Source organism: Chelmon rostratus, chromosome 5, assembly GCF_017976325.1.
Source record: "Chelmon rostratus isolate fCheRos1 chromosome 5, fCheRos1.pri, whole genome shotgun sequence".
In the NCBI taxonomy this organism is placed as follows: domain Eukaryota; kingdom Metazoa; phylum Chordata; class Actinopteri; order Chaetodontiformes; family Chaetodontidae; genus Chelmon; species Chelmon rostratus.
This window is the reverse complement of record NC_055662.1, coordinates 12,974,697-12,995,015: the sequence shown is the minus strand read 5'-3', so window position 1 is coordinate 12,995,015 and position 20,319 is coordinate 12,974,697. Positions and strand designations below refer to the sequence as shown.

Genomic DNA, 20,319 nt, shown 5'->3' with positions numbered 1-20,319 from the left:
ATTGTGGTTTACGAGCTGGTCAGCGGTTGCTTGTTTATTCAGGGCGGACCCTGACCCTCTGTTTTCAGCAGGGACCAAGGATCCTGTTTTTAACATTTGCCGCCCAGCATCAATAATCAGAATGGAAACATGAAGCAGTATTAAGTGTAATTAAGTAGCAGCGCTAGTATTATACTGCACGTCCGCGGCTTCTGTGCAAGGTAAGACGACCATTTGTTGAGTTACGCCAACAAGCTAGCTAAATTAGCTCTACATTGGCGTCATTTGTGTTTGTGACGCCTTCAGTTTTTGGCATTAATGGATGTTATTGTTCACACTTCGTATTTCAAGACCCGAGCTGTATACATTTTATGCAACAATAGTATGCATCTATTAATTCACCCTCTTCTGAAATGTGCAATAGCGTCCTTGCTATGATTATGTGACCTAGTTTCTGTTGTTCGGTAGGCGTTTAACCCCATGTTAGCAAACTGCATTAACGCTATCCCAAACTAATATCAACATTAACTTTGATTACTGGGCTTTAGCATATTTTTAACGCATTATCCTCATGAAAGACTTTATTCTATTGTACTATCAATGTTTTTATGAGATAAGAGTAGGAGTTTGCAGGGTTTGCTTGAGGGAGGGGGTCTTCCACTGATACCTGACACCCAGTAGGTGTGGTCTAGGAGACAACATTTATATGTCCTCTTCGCCTTTCTCTGTCTGTGGGACAATTTCTCCCGTTTCCCTACTTATACAGTTTTTGATATTCTCTTGGATTGCAATGCAAAACCATTGAAGGATGTTGTTTTCCAGGATGAGGGATCTTCAAGCCATGGACAGCTTGCTCTTGAAAGAGTTGAAGTCATGTTGTGCGAAGGAGTACAACTTTCTTCCCAGAGAGGCTGGCCTGAAGCTGATGGAGACGGCCTCCAAAGAGGTAGCCCACTGACCCGATTTTCCATTTCTGGCTGCTTGTGCAGACATATGGGTTTGCTGAAATGGATGCTATTTCCAGTGATGTCTATCTAATGTGTAGTTAATTGTGCATTTTCAGAATCACAGCGGTGTGTCTGCGAAATGCAGAGACACCAGAGTGGAAGAACTGTGGGGCCTGACCAGTTTCTTTGGCTACAGCACCCGAACATTTGTTCAAGCTGTCAATTTGCTTGACAGATTCCTCGCCATCATGAAGGTAGGAATTTAATAAAGCATTCAGGTGTAATATGCTGTTTCAAGTTTTTTGCAGTGATGTATGATCTATCATACACCTAGTACCTTGCAATACTGCTCTTTTCCACTCTCACTGAGTACTGTACATATCAATGCATAATAGTTTCTACTGTGACATATACATGTTTATTTCTGTGCAGTATCATTAATGCTGTAGTCACTTTATCCATTCCATGTGCAATCTGTGTATAGTCTGTGAAATTTAACAGAATTCTTGGCAGTATATTTTTATGGTTATTTTTCTTACAGTGCTTTGCAGCAATACATATTTTTTACATACTTTTTTCTGACATAAACCCTTTGTATAATTGTGCATATATATAGTCCGCTTTTATTTTGTATCCTGTATTTGTCTGTTTCTATTGCTATTTTTTTTTTTTTTAACTGCCATTACTTGCTGCTATAAAAACCGAATTTCCCCAGCTGGAGATTAATAAAGTGTATCTTGTTTTATCTTATCCTAAGTTACAATGTAAATCTGCAAATTGTTTGGATTTTTAACCCCAGTCTTTGCACATTTAATGTCACCAGTGAGAAGTAAGCTTGACCACAGTGACCTTGTTTCAGGTTGAATCACGGGATGTTGACTCACGGGATGTTGACTCACGCTTACAACTGCTGTGTTATTGTGATAGGTGCAGCCCAAACACTTGCCCTGTATTGGAGTCTGCTGTCTTCACATTGCAGCCAAAATCGTCGAGGAAGAGAGCAATGTCTCACCCACTCACGAACTCATTCGAATCAGCCAAAGCAAGTTCACTGTGTCAGACCTCTGTCGCATGGAGAAGATCATCTCAGAGAAGCTCAGTGTGGATCCTGAAGCAGTCACAGCCTTAACCTTTCTACACCTCTACTACTCAGCCTTCACATCCCTGTCTGCTGGAAGGTAAACATTTTATACTCTTTTGCTGACTTCTGTTGCTGATGCACTCTCCCCGTTTGTATGGAGTTGATCAAATAGATTCTGCTTTATGAGATTTGTACTGGCAGATCACATTAGGATTCCCTCTATATTTTAAGGGAGGAGATCCCAAGCATTGGGAGACTGGAAGCCCAGCTTAAAGCCTGCTTATGTCGGCTTGTTTTCTCTAAAGCAAAAGTAAGGATTGTTTTCAGGCGACAATTTCAGAGCATAGCAGCATTCACTTTGAGGTCGAGACTTACTAACCTGCTATTTTTCTCTTTCACAGCCATCAGTGCTGGCGCTGTCCCTCATTGCTCTGGAGTTCGAAGCCCTCCAGTCCATGACCTTGTTGAAGATTATCCAGCAATTCCAAAGACATCTAAAGGTATAAAAAGAGTAGGCAGTAGCCAAGGCTGCAACAACTAATTCATTTCTCAATTAATAAAAATTGTTTGCTCTATAAAATATCTGTTTGTAGTTTAAAAAAAAAAAAAAAAGACCATCACAAATTATGGGAAACCATGGTAATATCTTCAAATGTCTTATTTTGTCTGGACAGTAGTCCAAAACTGAAAAGTAGACAGTTTACTTTCATAGAAAAAAAATCACTTTTAAAAAAATTTTGCTTAACCATTACTGAAACAATTAATTGATTATCAAAATCATGACCAATACATTTTCAGTCTATTGATTTACCATCGAATCGTTGCAGCTCTAACATAATGCTTCTGTTACAGTCGTCATAGTGTCTGATGTCACATTTATTTTCTCAATAAATATCAAAGACTTTTATTTCTGGTTCTCTGGGCGTTTTCGTCCACTGCTGTCAGTCACTATTTTTGTAATTGTGTCACTACTTTAGCAGCACACTATGTTCTAAGATGAGAATGGCGTGAAATCTCCAATGTGGCTAATATGAAAAAGTTTTGTCTCCTCTTACATTTCTTGTTTTTTATTATAAATACTTGTTGATGACAGCATAGTAGAAGACTATTATGTGTGCAGCCACTCAGATGTTCGTCCTGTTTGTCTTCTTGGCAGATAAGCGAAAGTGAGCTTCTCCACTGGAAGGAACTCGTGGCCAAGTGCATGACTGAATATCGCTCAAGTGAATGTAGCAAACCAGACAACAAAAAGCTTGTTTGGATCGTGTCCAGGAGGACAGCACAGAATCTTCAGGCCAATCACTTCAGTGTACCTGGGCTGCCAACTATTCCTGAGGGGAGCTGGGACGAGAGTGAGAGGTTGATATGCCAGTTTTTTAAATATCCTTCATGCTGCCTTTTGTCTGAATGAATATAATTTGCTGTGATGGTGACATATTGACAAATTCATGAATTACCATTAGCTAAAAGAGATGCAAATCCTGTCATACTTTTTGCCTGGTGAATAAGATATATGTCTTGTGGAGCTACTCCAAACACTGCAGCACAAGGTCCTATGAAAAACGTCTGAAAAGGTTTTAAATATTGATTGCCTGAAACTATTTACTTCTGGACATTTTTTAGATATTTGATGCAGTGACAACACGTGCAGAAAAATTACTGAAAGCAGACTCTCTAATTATGAAATCAAATAATTAAAGAAAACATTTATACATCAAAACAACACACAATAAAGAAATCATCTGGAATGCATGCACTGCTGGACATAATTAAAAGGCAACATAGCCTTCAGGGACTGGTAAAAGTGCAGTGAAAGGTTTCATTTTATCCGACCAAGAGTCAAAACAACAAGATATTCAATTCTCACGTCTGAGAAGCTGGAACTAGTGAGTGTTTGATATTTCCTCTTGATATATGACTTGTACAATGAATCAGTTATCAAAATTGTGGCAGATTAAAGGGGCAATCGTGTAATTTTGCACTACACTTCTATGAAGTTGCGGGACACACAAGAGCTAGATTTTAAAAAATCTATGAAACTTCTGCTTGTAACACAGGCTTTCTGTTTTTTATAGATTTATCGTCTCTCAGCCAAAGCAGATACAACACTGATGAGTTTGAAAACTGATGTGCCATGCGGCGCGAAACATTTCTCCATGGCACTACTGATCAAAAACTCAATGCAATACAATGCAGCCACGATACATGAGTTTTACAAAACGTAACTGTCATTACTCCAGTTTGTTGGTGTTTGTTTCACCGGATTAACACAGTGAACATGTACGGATGGGTTGGTTCCATTCTAAATTTGATCAAACGGCTCATTTTTCCACACTTATTCACAGTTTATTGACCAAAAGTAACAGAAAACATAAGGTATCAGCTTCCTCTTTTAAGATGACTTGCTCTCACTGGTTAAAATGACAGATCACCAGTGGCAGATTAGATCAGTTAGTGATGTTAATTCAGCGACAGCTGGCTGTGCTCTGGTTAATGCAGAGTCTGAAGCTGGTGTTTATGTTCAGCCAGATCGTTTGTGATTGAAAAGCCACATCACACACCACAGTGCGACCGCCGGCCTTTTAATGCTTTAACAGAGACCAACAGTGTGGTTGCTCTTCTCCAGAGAAATGAGCCGCTGACCACTTCACGTCAATATAAACAGTCACCTCGTTCCACTTTCATTCGTACCCTATCAACTTTCCTCAATCAGATCAACTTCAAATCTTCAGTACTTGTAGAAAGTAGCTGGTTAAGTACAGGAAGCTACAGCTGTTAATTGAAAGTGTCAGACACCCTTAATTAATTTTCTTATATTACGCTGTGCAGGTCGCACCTACAGGTTGTGAACATTAATTAGGCTGCCTCTGTGGGTGTTTCTGCCTTTGCAGCCAACAAAAGGTGATGAGACATCTTAGTCGTTGTAAAATTAGCCTGCAGTTACTCACAGATGTTGAAAGGCAAACCTGATGAGATCCACTAAGGGATCCAGATTAGATTTGTGGATTCAGTACTGGACTTGAATTTGCTTTGAAAATGCTATTGAACTCCATCCCTCTGAGTAACACAGGTTGATCCTACAACAGCACAATAGTGTGTAATAATAGGACAACAGTTCATGATTATATGAGTGTGGATTTTGCATATAAGCATTGTACTAACGGCCTCCTCTTCCCTCCTAGCGAGGACTCCTGTGAGGACATGAGCTGTGGAGAGGACAGCCCGTGTGGCTCGCCAGGAAGTGATGGCGAAGGAGCCTTCTTCCCCGCCGCCTTTCTCAAGTGCAAAAAGTGATGAGTCGTCCTTGTGCAGTAGCGACAGATGTGTGTTTGTCCCCTGAATTGTAACTGATTTAAGGTGGTCACAATGTTTTAGATTAAACCTGTATTTCACTTGTCATACCGTGTGCACTGTAGGTGTGCCAAGTGACAGGTTTCCGTCATTAAGTGCCTGTGTTAATTCTGTTTACTGTCTGTTTCTTTAACAAAAAAAACATATCTTAATAATGCAAAATTGCAATATTTTGGCAGCTTAATGGTTATTCATCTGAATGTCTTTTTCCAAGATGTTCTCTTTGTGTTGTTTGTGTCCGAACTCGGCACATTCCAAGAAAACTAGCGAAGCACAAGGGAGAATTTACAGATGTCATGAGGTACACTCACTGTTGAATACCAGCGGTCATACTAGCACATCCTCAGTCTTTTTTTTAGGTTTTTATACTCTCTGCCATCAATATATACAGTATTCTGCAAATGTACGTTATACACAATTCTAATGTGACATATATGACATTGTAGTGTGAATATACCTGACTGTATACGCATGGATACATTGAAATATGTGATTATGAATGGACGTTGTTCATGTTGACCAAGATAAGCTTACTGTAAAAAAAAGTTTGAAAAAAATGTACATAAACTGTAAAAAAAGAAGAAAAAATCATATGTTTTGTGAATGCTATATAATGTGTGTTGTATATGGATATGATGTGAAATATGTTGGAAGGGCCACAAACAACCCTTCCAAATAAAAAAAGTGCTTTTTATCTGCGACTTGTTTTTGTCTATGTCCACTAGTGGTGAACTGGGGCATACAATGCCTATAGAAAACTCTTCACACTGTCAGACCAGAGATAAACCAGGTCAAGTAGAGCAGGAGCTGAGAGCACTCATCCTGAACAGCACGTGTGCTCATGGAGACCCACCTGAAAGAGCAAAAAGAACATTTCTCTCTGAAATATTGTGAATAAAGGAGCATCAACTCAGCATGAGTGCATCAAATTTACTTGAATAATGATCACATTAAAGATCAGGGGCCACATGTTAGGGGATTTGACTGCCTGCTCCTCTGATCTCTCTCTTTCTGTCTCATTCAATCTATTGTGGGACAAGCTTTCTTTTTATGCTGAGAGCTGCAGAGAAGCTGTGTGTATGTGTGTGTGAGTGTGGGAGGGGGTGGAGGTGGTGGTGATGCTGCTGGTGCTGGTGGACGGGGCTTGTCTTTTAGCTGGCTGGATGTGTTGACACGCATTTCTGCTCCATCTCCTTGATTAAGCCGGCAGCCTGGAGGAGAGTCGCAGCGGCAGCAGTCAGGGGGGCAGAGCAGGCAGAGGAATGAGAGCGGGCCGAGCCGCAGCGTCTTCACCATGCAGCCGACCACCACCAGCCGTCCATTTTATACGATTATATGAGCCGATGAGCGCCAGATTGTCTGTACCTTGCAGACGGGCAGCAGCAGTGTGCAGTCCCGGCGGTGACAACATAGGCCAACGCTTCGCTGCAGCTACATCCAGGGTATGAAAACGCTCCCAAGATGGTCCGCATCGCCAAGGCTCTGGGTTTGGTCATTCTGTGCGTCGCCGTGCTCATACTGTCGCTCATCAGCTATGTGTCCCTGAGAAAAGACAGCCTCTTCACCTCCTCAAAATATTACATGGGAGGCCCGAGAATTATGTTCCATGCAGGATTTCGGTGAGTATTAATTTTCTGCAGAGGTTGTAGGCAGTGGATGCGAGGCAGACCAGGGTCGATGTAAATATAAACAGAGGGGCCAGGCCCAGTGTGCACGGCTCAACCTGGATGTGATGCAGAAGCTTAACACATCACTTTGCCTTCAATTTGGGCCATATGCCTCCCGTCAATCAAACAGCGAGCTCTCCAAGGTGCTGATGTTGTTGCCATGGGCGATGCATGACGTGGCACACGGCACGGTGCAGCATCGATGCTGCAAACATTTGCATCAGAGTCAGAATCAGCTTCACTGGCCGAGTATTTGTACACATATCTGAGTCCCGTTGTCCGCTGCTCTCAGTGTCATACACAGCTTCACCAGAGATAGAGTTAGAAGCAGACAGACAGCTAAAAACAAGGACAACAGAGCTGAACAAAGAGCGGTAAACATAAAAATGCAACTAGAAATTACATACAAGTAGGTGAAAAAACACATTTATAGTTTATAGATATACATAAAGAGCAGCAGTGAACAACAACATACGATGTACAAGAGTGTCAGAGTGTTTCCGGAAATTGTAAGCAAGAATATAAATAGTGCAAAGAGTGCTGGGATAAATATTGAATGATTAATGTATCAAGTTACTTCATATACATGACACAAGTAGATATGTACATTATATGCACATATACATGTCTATATATACTGTACAGTGTGCTGGATTTTGATATATGATGATGATGATGAGTGTATTTGAACTATAATTTTAACTGTATAATGTACTGTAAATAATGCAGCTATAAGTGTTGGAAATTTATTGTCTATCTGTCATAATGAAAAGCTGTTTAATCCATCTAGTCTGCCGTTGTAAATGTCAGTAAATTGTCGATAAATAGATTTTGGTGCAGATCCAGTTCAGCCCTTTTCCAGAAGGTATAAGTGGACAAACCAGTCAAAGGACTTTGAATCCCAAAGGTTGTCGTTATTAATGGTCTACAAGTTGTTCTATGATGCATTAATAAATGATTTATTAGCCATTAATAAAGCCACTAGTTATTAGCCTATGAAACATTAATTGAGGGTTTCTTATTAGAAAGTGGTTCCACATGATGAATGCGGATATTTGTAAATGAGTTCAGGTTTCCACGAAACACTTTTCTGTGTTTGAGATTTAAATGGCTGTTACATTTCAAAGGTTAAAAAGCGTTTAATTTAACCATTTTTCTAAACATGTGTCTGATAGCTTCCAAAGAGTATTTTGGTTTGACCATCATTAATGCTTTTCAATAGCTATATGATAAAAGTCTTCGTCTTCTCAGGATACCCGGAACAGATCTGGATGGAGTTCTTGCTTGTCTGAATACCTCAGAAAACCATCTAAACACCTTCACCCAATAATTCCGTAGAGACAAGATCAAATAAATAAATAAATAAACAAACAAACGTGAGAGTGAGCCTTCAGCTTGTTTACACATGCTGAAGTGTTTTTTGTTTTTTTGTGATTGTTATTTACAGGTCTCAGTTTGCCATGAATTTCCTGGACCCCTCCTTTATCCCCTTAACTAATGCGCTGAATGAGGAGCTCCAAGGAAAACCGTCCAAATGGAAGTTCAACAAGACTGCTTTTTATCAGCAGAGGTAAGAGACTTAAATTCACAACTATTTCTCCTTTTTGTGAAGGTTTTGTTTCTGTGTTCTTGCAGGATAAACTGTGGGCAGGGTTTGCTCTCTCAGAGCTGGATTCTGGGGAACAAAGGAACCCACATGGTTCCCTTTTGGATACTGTGACACTGCTGCTGTCAGAAAGATTTCTAATGGCAATGGTAAAAAGTTTCAGCATCGTTGGGGGAAGTATTCAGATACTTTACTTAAGTAAAAGTACTAATACCACACTGTAAAAATACTGTGTTTCAAGTAAAAGTCCTGCATTGACAATGTATCTAAGTATAATCACAAAAATGTACTAAAAGTAAAAGTACTCAATGTGGAAAAATGTCCCCTGTGACTCTTACATCATTAGCAAAAGCAGGATTTTACTGCTGTACTAAAATTGGCTGTGGTGGAGATAATTTTCAGATATCCTCATTAATCTGCTGATTATTTTCTCTATTAATTGATTCATCTTGAGCTTTCAATGTTATGATGTCTCTGGAGGGCAACTGGTTTTACAGCAAGGCATAGTAGAATATGTGAAAGAGCATAGACATACAGTACAATAAGGAGGAGGGGAGGAGCCCTGAATACAGTGGGCTAGAGGTCTAACAACAGCAGTCACTGGTGTCCACCTAAGACACAGAAACACAGTGAGGTAAGAGTCGGTGCACGCCTCCCACTTTGTTGATTGCTCTAGATCCCTGTATTCACTTTGCAGATTGTGGAAAAACACCTATACACACTAACAAACAAATACAGACTCAGCTGTGACACTTTCTTGCACTGTGTGTCTTACTTTGGGAGTAAATACTTATTTCAACTTACTTTAGCAATGTCTCAAAATTCCCAGAATGCCTTTGAAATATCCAGAAAACAGGTATTAATCTGTTTCATTCAACTGTTGCTTGAATGTATAGTTGGACAGCTCAGTAATCAGGGCTGCAACTAACAAAAATTTTATAAATTTTTTTTTGTATCTATCAGTTATTTTAGCGATTAATGAACTAATCATTTGATCTATAAAACATCAGAAAATACTAAAAAAATGCACATCATAATTTCCCAGATCGTGAGCTGACATCTTAAAAGACATTGCTTGTTTTGTCCAATCAACAGTCGCAAACCCCAAAATATTTCATTTGCAATAATACAAAACAGAGGAAACAGGAGTTGCTGATTACATTTCTGTGGGTAACCTACTTATCCTTTCGACAGTAACAACTGCACAGAAAGTGATAGTTCTGCACTTATGCACCATGTCTTGTGGCTGCATCACAGCCTTATTTATTGAGGTTGTGGCCAGATATTAAATGGCTGCTTTGCATTTTGTTAGTGTGTGATGGTTGGATGTTGTTGCAAAGATATGATGTGTTAGATGGTTAATTATCTTCAGAAAAAAGACAACACACCACCAAACATAAAAATGGGCCCAAAAATATAAATGTGGCTGCCTGTAACAGAGCTAAAGCATTATTCTTTTTCCAGGAAAGACATCTTCAGCTTCATCGACATTCCCAACAACTTCTCCCTCACAAAGAACAGCGTGCGTGTCGGCCAGCTGATGCACTTTGACTACTCCAGCCACAAGTACGTCTTCTCCATCAGCAACAACTTCAAATCCCTGCTCCCAGACACTTCTCCAATCCACAACAAGCATTACAGCATATGCTCTGTGGTGGGCAACAGCGGCATCCTGACGGGCAGCCACTGCGGACCAGAGATCGACCAGGCCGACTTCGTCTTCCGCTGCAACTTCGCCCCCACAGAGGTCTACTCTAAGGACGTGGGCAGGAAGACCAACCTGACCACCTTTAACCCCAGCATCCTGGAGAGGTACTACAATAACCTGCTGACCATTCAAGACAGGAATAATTTCTTCCTCAACCTGAAGAAGTTGGAGGGAGCCATCCTGTGGATCCCCGCCTTCTTCCTTCATACGTCAGCCACAGTAACCAGGACCCTGGTGGACTTCTTTGTGGAGCACAAGGGCCAACTGAAGGTTGAGTTGGCCTGGCCAGGAAACATCATGCACGATGTCAACAAGTAAGAGTGTTGATCAGCTAATAAAAATAGCACTTAAAATTGGAAACAAGCTGTAAACACAACACTGACATATCCAATCTTCACCCTCCCTTTATCTCATTGTTTGGTCTCCACCAATTGTGGGCCAGAAAACTATATCGGGGTTTGTCACTACAATGGACCCCCTTCACAAACAGTCAATTGATCGGTTGTTAATATTACAGTATTTATTATCGCAGCTTTAAAGTCCCCCTCCACTCAGCAAGGCATTTTTTTTCTCATTCACGCAGTCGAATGTTTGAGCATCACTGTGCAGAATGATGTGTGTGCAGAATTTGACGCTAAAAGTCGGTTTTCACATTCATCTACTGGAAGTTTCTCTGTGCTCGCTGAAAATCCAATTTCATGGTGCGAGCCAACAAGCATGATTTGTGACAGAAGCTTAGAAGCCAATCCTGGTCCAACGTTCAGCTTACACGAGTGTGATGTGGAAACCTGAAGCCTCCAGTGTACCTACACTGAGAATGGAGACTTCATGCATCCAATTGTTCGGCTTTGGAAATGAAAAATAATTACATATTCATAGATTCTGGAATTTCAAATGAGGCAGAGGGAGTAGATGTCATTTTAAAGATTTTAACAAGATAATGTTTTGTGGAAAAACCACAACAGAGACAAATGATTATTCCAAGTAGAGTATTTTATATACATCTTAAAACCTGGCTGGGGGGATCTTTAGGTGAATACATAAAATATGAAAAATCCAAACAACTAAGCAGGGAGCCTCTGGGGGGACTCATGACCTCAGTATTTCTAAAATCCTGTCTATGAGTGACTCTAAGTGTAATGAAAATGAAAAAACATAATCACATACATTAACTGACAGGGAAAATTAAATAGACCGGATATAGAGGATACAATCATAAGATAAGAGGGATTATGGTGGGCTAGGGTGATGAAGGACTAATCATGGCATCTGCCCTCGGAAAAATCAGAGGTGTTTGGATTTATTTTTGGATGACTGATGTGTCTTTTCCCTGACAGATACTGGAAGACTAAAAATCTCTCCCCCAAACGCCTCAGCACTGGAATCCTCATGTACACGCTGGCCTCCGCCATGTGCGACGAGATCCACCTTTACGGCTTCTGGCCCTTTGGCTGGGACCCCAATACGGGCAAGGACCTGCCTTACCACTACTACGACAAGAAAGGGACCAAGTTCACCACCAAGTGGCAGGAGACCCACCAGCTACCCAGCGAGTTCAAGCTGCTCTATAAGCTGCACAGGGAAGGCGTGATTAAACTCAGCCTGACGCACTGCACTTAGACATGCAGTGAGCGTCGGTTGGTTTAAGAGGTGACTCCAGAGACCGTGACCCAGATACATCGGCTCAGCTCAAACTTCTGTTGTAACCCACAATGCATGATGAGTGTTCAGGCAATTTTTGACCCCCCCCCCCATTCTCCACACACACACACTCACATGATGCTGTAATTTCACATAAAGATGTCAGGCTCACTCGGGATGTAAATCACAGACTTAGCACAGCGCTGTTGCTCATTTGGTATATTGTTGTCTTTGGTAGTACAGTTAAGACTTTTCTGCTGCTCAGTTGCTCCCATTACTCTCCTTTGCATGGCTGCTGGCCGTGATTAGACAGCTCGAACGGAACAAACGTCTATTTTAACTGGAGTCCACAGGGGATTCAGCTGTGGAGACACAAACAGTTAAATCTTCCAGTTCTGTTTAACATAGTATTGATTGATTAATCGCCTTTTACAACAGTACACTGATTCTGTACACTGAAATCACTGCCTAATCTCAGGGAAGGAGTTAGATCAGTGTTTTTTTGTAATCAGATTCAATGCCTCAAGAGAGGTGCCGTTCCTGTTTTCAGGCCTTTTTTCCCCCACGAGGTGTCAGACAATCTGCACTGCTCTGGAAGATGGTATTTGTTTACAAGACTGTGCTTATTCTGTATATATATACATATATATACATACTTGTGTGTCTTTTATTCTCTGTAGACAGTGACTGTCCACTTCAAATTTTGTTGAGATTCTTCAGATTTTTTGGAATAATAATCAACATTCCAACAATAAGCCATAAATTCATGGACAGACGATAGAGTGTTGTCATTACAATACTGAATTTTAGAATGTGGTATCGGCCTATATTAGGTTCTGAGACTATAAGACGTTTAAAATATCTTCCAACAAGATGAAGTCTATAACCACGCTAGAGGCTGCATTTGAGTCACAGGGCTGCAATTTTCCAAAAAATGTAATACCCGGTGATCTTAAAAAACCCAAAATGACGTTTATCACAACTTACCGCTCTGAAGGTATTTCATATTTATTATTTCATCAGTTGCACAACTTGAAAAAGATTTTTATCTTGTTAGTTACAATTCTGTTTTCCCATCCTTGACGTATCTCCTTGCTCTTTTGCAACACAAGAGTTAAATGCTGTTTTTAATATGAAGTAAAAGACTAATGTAAGTGATAGTAAAATTCTTTAAGTTTGGCTTACGTTGTACAAATTCAGCAAAAACATTTCCTGGGAGTCCTTGAGGAAATGGGAAATACCTTCAGAACAGCAGAAAGTTATGTTAAACCACCTCCTGCTTTGGCAAAGATCGCAAAGTGCTTATTTTTCAGAAAATCCAATACTTAGATCTGTGACTCGAATATAATATTAATAGATGAGAGTCACAAACTGGGGCTAAGTTTTCACCGGCTATTCGTAAATCTATAACTAAGTTTGTGTGTAAGTTCGAATTAATCGCTAGCTAATTTCAAACTAGCAAGTTACAAAATCAGGTTGCAACCTCACGGTGACGACGTGACCTCAGGAAGTCACTGCTGGTCCTGGCCAAGACATAGTAGTCCCCCAAAAACCACAAATTGTCATTTTTACACACGGTTTTTGTACGTATGAAACAAACATAAGTGAGCTTTACAGGTTCTGGTTGCTGAATTTTGTTATCTTTGGACAGAGCCAGGCTAGCTGTTTCCTCAATTTCCAGTCTTTGTGCTAACCTAAGCTAGCTGGCTCCAGCTTCATACTGAACGTACAAACTTGAGAGTGGTAACGATCTTCTCAACTAACTCTCGCAAGAAAGCAAATAACCGTATTTCCCATACTGTCAAAGTATTCCTTTGAAATCTAATATCTTAGCTAAGATTTTATTAATGTAAGATGTTTTTTCAGGAGTGACTTTGTTATATATGCATAAATGTACAAATATGTATCTGAGTCAAGACAGTGTTCACACAGTTTAGCATGATTGACAATATCCGATAACCTAACTGTTATTCGGTCATTAAAAGCAAAACATTTTGTAATTTCAGGTGTATTGTATTATTTTTGACAAGTGCAATTTCTCCCAAGTTTACATTATGACACAGGTCAGATGTTGACTGGATTATCACTTGTACACGGAAATCTGAACAGGTCATAGATGAGGAAGCTAACATTAGCTTCATCAGTTGGTCCAGTTAGCTGCGCAACAGCTACACCTGAAAGTTTAGCAGGTGAAAATATTTAGCAACTAGCATGTATGAACTAGTTTGTGTGGTGAAACTTGTTCAATTAACCATGATGTGTAAATCTCCACTTAGCAAACTAAAGCTAAGTTTGAACTTACAAACAGCTGCAACTGGCTCCAGAAAACAAAAGGAGAGTGAAAAATGGATAAACAAAATGTAAGTTTGATCAGAGGGGATCTATGACCATCTTGTGACCTAAATCATGGCCATAGCGTGGCTAAAACATCAGGAAATACAATATTTTGGACACAGTTTCTTCACCTATTTAATATGTACCAACAACTGATCTTGAAGTTTACCACTATTTCAATTACAAAATACTCAAAAAGAGAAAACACTGTTTATTATAGAAATTTTGTTGACTGGGGGAAAGTTATTTAATCATCATGTACCTATATCAATATTTGTGACATAAAACAGAGAAATGAATGTTATATGGCTTACTGCATCTTGTATAAAGAGCATGATCCATTTATAAGTGGCATTGCATGTGAGGCACTAACAAATCTTTTAGCCTAGTTTTATACAACCTTTTTTGAAGATTGTTTTGAGGGTAAAATTTTGTTCTTTGCTATTGTTTGTATTACTGATGGTATATTCCTTAAGAATATCAGCAGTGTCTTTGTATGAGAGATGTTTGAAGGTTAAAAAAGAACCCTACTGCTATATTCCACATGGGACCAAACCTCTACAGATCAACTTAAAAATGAACAAGCTTTATTTTTTGTATATGTAGATAATCTTGGGTTCTCAGAAATTGTCCGCCCTATCATGCCAGACTGGAACAGACTGGTGGATATGGAGTTCAGGACAACTGGGCCCAAACAGTGAAAGCTGGCCACATGACCATCTCATGACTCTGCAACATGTGCTCCTTCTTGCAAATTCTGGTTTACGCTGAGGTCTAATACACAGAGCGAGGCAGTCATTCACACTCACCATTTGTCGTGTGTCCCGTTGTGCTAATTCAGATTTAGCATGGGAGGCATTTGCTTGCCATCTGTCCCACACAAAGCGCTTTTTTTTTTGTCTGTCTCCTTAGGCAAGATGAACATTTCAGATAGTAAACGTTTGTGTCTTGTCTCCAAAGTCACTGTGCATTCACCACAGCAACCATGAAAACATATCTGATGAAAAAGTTTGAATAGCTGAATTTTAGGTCCTTTAATTGATGTCATAGATGTGTACGTTTAAGAATAACTTCTGTAGTCCCCTCATTAGGAATGTGTTGTAGGTACACCAAAGACCATGTATTCAGAGGAGAAATTTTACTTTAGCTTGATACAGACTGATATGGGATTTTGGAAGCTGTATGACAACTAACAACAAGTATTATTGTAGTATTATTGAAGTGGAATAACCCTTTTTTGATGTTGAATTTGATGTTGAATATCACTTTTTGTGGCACAAAAGTTCTTTAAATTTTTTTGCTTTTATGGCTTCAGCCAAAGTAATGTGGTGGAATTTATTTGTGACTCCATGAATGTCCTCCTATAGACCGATTTGTTTGAAAAATCCACCGGTGTAACATGAATGCTGGACATTTTTCTCCTCCAAAAGGTTTCTCCTAGTCAATGTATAGAATGTGTGTAAATGATACTGATGCTAACAAAGTCTGTGAAGATTGTAATTCCAGTCAGAATAACAGTATAGCTTTTTGTGCATTACATTTAAATGACAAGACAGTGACATACATAACCTAAACATAAAATGTCTTTATTCGAAATGCAGCGCTATACAGGATTCCAACAACCCTTTAACATTCTTGTACTTGTGTTCGATCTGCATGGCAACTTTATTCCATAATGCATAAAAAAGCTTGGCTGCTTATGTACATGTCTTATAAAAGTCATAAATCATGTAAGGGACTTTGCTATCTTGGTTGTTCTAACAAATTGTAACCATGTCTTAAATGTTTTTTGATTTCCATGATAAATATACGTTATGTGCCTGCATATTCCTTCCATCAATGCCTAAATGTGTCAAATAAAACCAGTATTTTTCTCTGATATGACCCGTTTTGATTGACTTTTTTTTTTTTAATCACAACTTGGCGTCTGTTGTAATACATCCCAGTTTTTACGACAACGCCTATGTTCAGTTCCTATATACAAGTTTTGTACTCAGTTAACAGTGCACAGGTGAATAAATAACATTACAATCAGTATAATGTCTATAATCAGTATGATGTTATATTACTTTAGGTATACCGGGCCAGAAGTTTGGGCCAGAAGTTTCAGTCCTCTCAAGTTTGGATCATATTTTAGTTGATTTTACGATGTCGATATGATTGTCTGCCTCACCTAGCAGACACCCTCAGCTCCAGAAAACAGCAACATTTTAAAAATGCAGGGTTAACTGGGCTGAATGCGAAAAGAGTGGCTGCTGGAGGCAACATCAGCAGGCACACCTCCTCCTCACAGGGGCCTCCTCTACCTCATGGCTGGCGATGGGGCTGCCGTTGGGTTCAGAGCTGCGGCCCCCATTAGTGCTCTGCTCCATCCTCTTCATCACCAGTTCCAGCAGGGTGGTCACCGCCTTGTCCACGTCAACACCTGTCACTGCACTCGTCTCAAAGTAGGGGATGCTGATGAAAATGAAGAGGAGTTTTCTATGAAACAGTAAGGATCAAACATGTAGTGGCAATATTGTGTGCATGTGTTTGTGGTGAGTAACTGGTAAGACTAGAGTCTACTTGCAACCTTTGTCACAGTTTGCATATGTCTATCAGCCCAGAGTAGTTCAAACAAAAAGTGACTTTCTTCTGCCATATTATTTCTTTTTGTTTTATTTTGAAGGCCTGAAGGGGCACAACTAATCAGTATGGCCCCCTACCATTTATCTTGCGACCCCGCTGAGGGGCCCTGACCCAAAGAAACCTGTGCTAATCAAATCTGAAAGACTTAAAGGTTGAAAACAGCTCAGTTGCACCATCATGTGGTGTACTTGTGAAAAGTAGCATCTAAGAAAACTAACGATGTATGATGTACATAACAAACAATAGTATATATTTAATGTGTCACCCGTATCTGTCTGCCAGATCTCTGGCCTGTCTGGCATGAACATCCCTCAGATCTCGGAGGTCTGCCTTGGTGCCCACCAACACAATGTCTGGACTATCACAGTAAGCGTTGGCCTGTAGCTGACCTGAACCAACACAGAGGAAGTCATTTAAGCAACTTGATGCAGAGACATGCATGAGCACACTTGAAACAGCGTTCAGAAATTTCCTTTGCCAAGGTTCAGAAGGCAGCTTAGCATCTCCCTCGTAACGGCAACAAGAGAGAAATCATTGATCTCAGAGAGTATTGATTGCAGGCTGCTGACGTGACACATACTCATCCAATTCCTGACGTTGAGGAAACTTTGCTGATTGGTCAAGTCAAACATCAGCAGGAAGCCCATGGCGTCTCTGAAGAAAGCTGTAGTGAGGCTGCGGAACCTGAGAACAGATGAACAGCTTTTGCTGGACAGTATAAAGATGCCGTGTGTAGATTTTTAGCCATGCAAGCGGTTGGTCGGACCACCATTCAGTCTAGACTGAAGCATCTCAGCTATGGTGGGATGGATTGCCATGATACATGTACAGACCTTTACGACCCCCAGAGGGTAAATCTTTCTGTCTTCTCTCGCCCCACCAGCAGGTTGAAATTTGTGGTTTTGAGTGAAATGTCTCAACAACTGTTTGATGGATTGCTTTGAAATTTAGTACACACATTTGTGTTCACCTCGGAATAAACACTGCAAAAAATGAAATCTAAGTAAGATGAAAAATCTTGTCTGATGACAAGTCTTCTTACCCGGCAGTTTCTCCGTTTAAGCATTTTACTTGGGCTCAGGCTTCTTTTCTCCTTTATTATATTGATAAGGTAGTAAAACTTCTCACTGAGATTTAACTATTGGTCTTGACTAATTTACTGCTTGAAACTAGAATTCTCAGAATTACAAAGCTGCTTGATCAACACTGACAAGCACAAAACTGCTTTATCAAAGTCAGAATTCGTATCCAGACAAATGTATTTGTTTTTAGTCTGGCTACACTACTTTTAAGATTACTGTGGGTTCTTTGAGACTAGATATTATCACTGGTTATAGCATTTTTCAAATTATACTGATGGTAGTTTTTGTTTGTGGGATGCTCAGTAAATGAGCTTGTTTGTTGTGCATTGCCAGGCATCAGAGTACATCAGCGAACTCCTTATTGTCTGAAAAGGCCAAAGAGATGTGCTGGGTTTGGCCTGTTAGCTGTTCCAGAGTCCAGGTTCAAGCTTGTACTCAAACTGTTGACACTGTTTCTGCATTTAAGTCCTGTCTGAAGACACATTTTTACAGACTTTCCCTTTCACCTGACAGTCTTTTTGATTTACTTTATTTATTCTCTGTGTCCCAAAGTTTGATTTGTTACTGGTAAGGAGTAACAGCGTACACTTCTGTTAAGAGATTCAGAGTTTTTACAGTTTTAGTTTTAAAAGCCAAAAATGCTCAACTCTTCCGCTTTAAATGAATATGTCTGAGTGTAAAATTCATTGTGAACAAAAGGTCAGGTTTACCTCTCTTGTCCTGCTGTGTCCCAAAGCTGGAGATGGACTGTAAAGTTCTTCTCAGTCGTCCCATCAGCACCTCTCCCTGTGTATAACTAAACCAAACCACAAAATGTGATAATCCACCCAACCTCTAAACTGAGTTACACTTAATTGAAGTGAAGCATCACACAGCTGAGACATCACTCACCACTCTCTTTTCCCTGAAGTCAATCCCCACTGTGGTTGTGAACTTGCGGTTAAACTTGTTGTCGGTGTACCTGTGGAGGAAGGTGGTCTTTCCCACCCCCGAGTCCCCCAGGGCCAGCAGCTTGATCAAATAGTCATAGTCCCAGTCAGCCATTGTACAGCTAAGTGCTCCACCTGCCACAAAGTTGAACTCACAGTACAACTCTATGCTGGTTTGATATATCATGTACAAAACCGTAAGAATTTACAGAAAGTTTACAGGCGGGTTAGGCTAAGTGAATACTTATAAGGTGAGTAAACAAGGAAAGAAAAATGAAATAGCTCCACCTAAGCTGCAGTTTTCAGTGTGAGGGTGCAGGACCATCACACAGGCTTAGCGGGACGTCATAGCTCCCCGCTCATTAGGCGCTGATCAGAGAGGGACTAGCACATGACTGGAGCTGGCTTCCACATGAGCAGTCAAATGCCTCGCCAGAATTTTCTCAGATTTTGCTGAGCAAAAAAACCAGTCTGTTTGGCAGACAGAAGTCCTTTTATTGACTTGAAGGGCTGTAGGCAGACAGCTCAACACTGCATGACGCCGCTCTGGTCACTGTGATGCTTTGGCTGCAGCTGAGGCCGGGCAGGCCATCAAAGTCAGCATGGAAAATCAGATTTAGTTACGTAAGAGACGGCTGAGAGCCTCCAAGGGCACAAACAATCCTGTAGAATACGATTAATTGTCTTGAGTATATTCTAAAAATCCTACTTGCTGGCAAAGGTTTGGGGTGCGTGAGCGCATTCAGAATATATTAATGGTCATGCACCACAACAGTGATAGGACATGGGATGCTACCATGAAATCTGGAGTCATTTCCCATGTGCATGATTAATGGTATTGGATTCACAATCAGCAAAAAGAGGAGAGGTAATCAACCCCACAACCTACAGAAGTCTTATCTGACTTAACACATTTCCATGAGGAAAAAACCATCAAGCAGCACTTCGGTAATCTCCTAAAATACCCACCGACAGTTTCAGATCTCCCTTAAAACAATAACAACGTAAAGCACCTTACCAGTCTATCTGCAGGAAGTGCCAACGTCCATTCAGAGTTTGCTTAACTTGTCCTGATTGCAAAGAAGAATCACTATCATGATGCGATGGCACATCCTGAGCCTTTTCCCCTTCTTACATGTGATCCAGGGAGGAGTTTCATGCCAGTGAGAGCCAAGTGGGGTTGCACTTACAGACCTTGTGTTTTCTGGTATTTCTCATGAGGGGAAAAAAAGGCTCTTTGAAAACTGGACTGTGGCCCTTGTTGACGAATAATGTGAGCCTCTGTGGATTCCAGTGGAAATCGTCCAACCAAGGCACGGGCCCAACTTCCCAAGGCTCAGCCAAGTAATCCTGCTTCCCTAAACAA

The 20,319-nt window shown here is 40.4% G+C and overlaps 3 protein-coding genes across 3 annotated transcripts; 2 read left to right on the top strand and 1 right to left on the bottom strand.

Moving 5' to 3' along the window:
* The first annotated feature begins 20 nt into the window (after nucleotides 1–20).
* On the top strand, nucleotides 21–6,044 carry LOC121606697 (cyclin-G2-like). The gene is made up of 8 exons (XM_041937197.1): nucleotides 21–200; nucleotides 802–925; nucleotides 1,043–1,180; nucleotides 1,854–2,104; nucleotides 2,239–2,317; nucleotides 2,409–2,507; nucleotides 3,164–3,366; nucleotides 5,190–6,044. Exons 2-8 carry the CDS (start codon nucleotides 803–805, stop codon nucleotides 5,299–5,301), a joined length of 1,005 nt encoding a protein of 334 aa, XP_041793131.1. The 5' UTR covers nucleotides 21–200; nucleotide 802; the 3' UTR covers nucleotides 5,302–6,044.
* A 775-nt stretch (nucleotides 6,045–6,819) lies between these two features.
* Nucleotides 6,820–11,959, top strand: LOC121607082 (sia-alpha-2,3-Gal-beta-1,4-GlcNAc-R:alpha 2,8-sialyltransferase-like). Its single transcript, XM_041937756.1, has 4 exons — nucleotides 6,820–6,977; nucleotides 8,473–8,595; nucleotides 10,096–10,653; nucleotides 11,677–11,959. Exons 1-4 carry the CDS (start codon nucleotides 6,820–6,822, stop codon nucleotides 11,957–11,959), a joined length of 1,122 nt encoding a protein of 373 aa, XP_041793690.1.
* Nucleotides 11,960–16,044: 4,085 nt separating this feature from the next.
* On the bottom strand, nucleotides 16,045–20,079 carry LOC121607091 (ras-related protein Rab-27B-like). Its single transcript, XM_041937766.1, has 6 exons — nucleotides 19,972–20,079; nucleotides 18,916–19,088; nucleotides 18,735–18,820; nucleotides 17,523–17,626; nucleotides 17,208–17,331; nucleotides 16,045–16,771 (listed from the first exon to the last, which is right to left on the bottom strand). The coding sequence occupies exons 2-6, from the start codon at nucleotides 19,066–19,068 to the stop codon at nucleotides 16,582–16,584; spliced, it is 657 nt and encodes a 218-aa protein (XP_041793700.1). The 5' UTR covers nucleotides 19,069–19,088; nucleotides 19,972–20,079; the 3' UTR covers nucleotides 16,045–16,581.
* Between the last annotated feature and the right edge of the window lie 240 nt (nucleotides 20,080–20,319).

Bases quoted from the DNA above. Each gene is read 5' to 3' on its own strand.
- LOC121606697 (XM_041937197.1), top strand. From the start codon at position 803: ATGAGGGATCTTCAAGCCATGGACAGCTTGCTCTTGAAAGAGTTGAAG. The intron at 1,181-1,853 runs GTAGGAATTTAA...TTATTGTGATAG, and splicing joins GATTCCTCGCCATCATGAAG to GTGCAGCCCAAACACTTGCC. The intron at 2,318-2,408 runs GTAAGGATTGTT...TCTCTTTCACAG, and splicing joins TTGTTTTCTCTAAAGCAAAA to CCATCAGTGCTGGCGCTGTC.
- LOC121607091 (XM_041937766.1), bottom strand. From the start codon at position 19,068: ATGGCTGACTGGGACTATGACTATTTGATCAAGCTGCTGGCCCTGGGG. The intron at 18,821-18,915 runs GTGAGTGATGTC...GGTTTGGTTTAG, and splicing joins ACTTCAGGGAAAAGAGAGTG to TTATACACAGGGAGAGGTGC. The intron at 17,627-18,734 runs GTAAACCTGACC...ATCTGTTCTCAG, and splicing joins GACACAGCAGGACAAGAGAG to GTTCCGCAGCCTCACTACAG.
- LOC121607082 (XM_041937756.1), top strand. From the start codon at position 6,820: ATGGTCCGCATCGCCAAGGCTCTGGGTTTGGTCATTCTGTGCGTCGCC. The intron at 8,596-10,095 runs GTAAGAGACTTA...TTCTTTTTCCAG, and splicing joins ACTGCTTTTTATCAGCAGAG to GAAAGACATCTTCAGCTTCA. The intron at 10,654-11,676 runs GTAAGAGTGTTG...TTTCCCTGACAG, and splicing joins ATCATGCACGATGTCAACAA to ATACTGGAAGACTAAAAATC.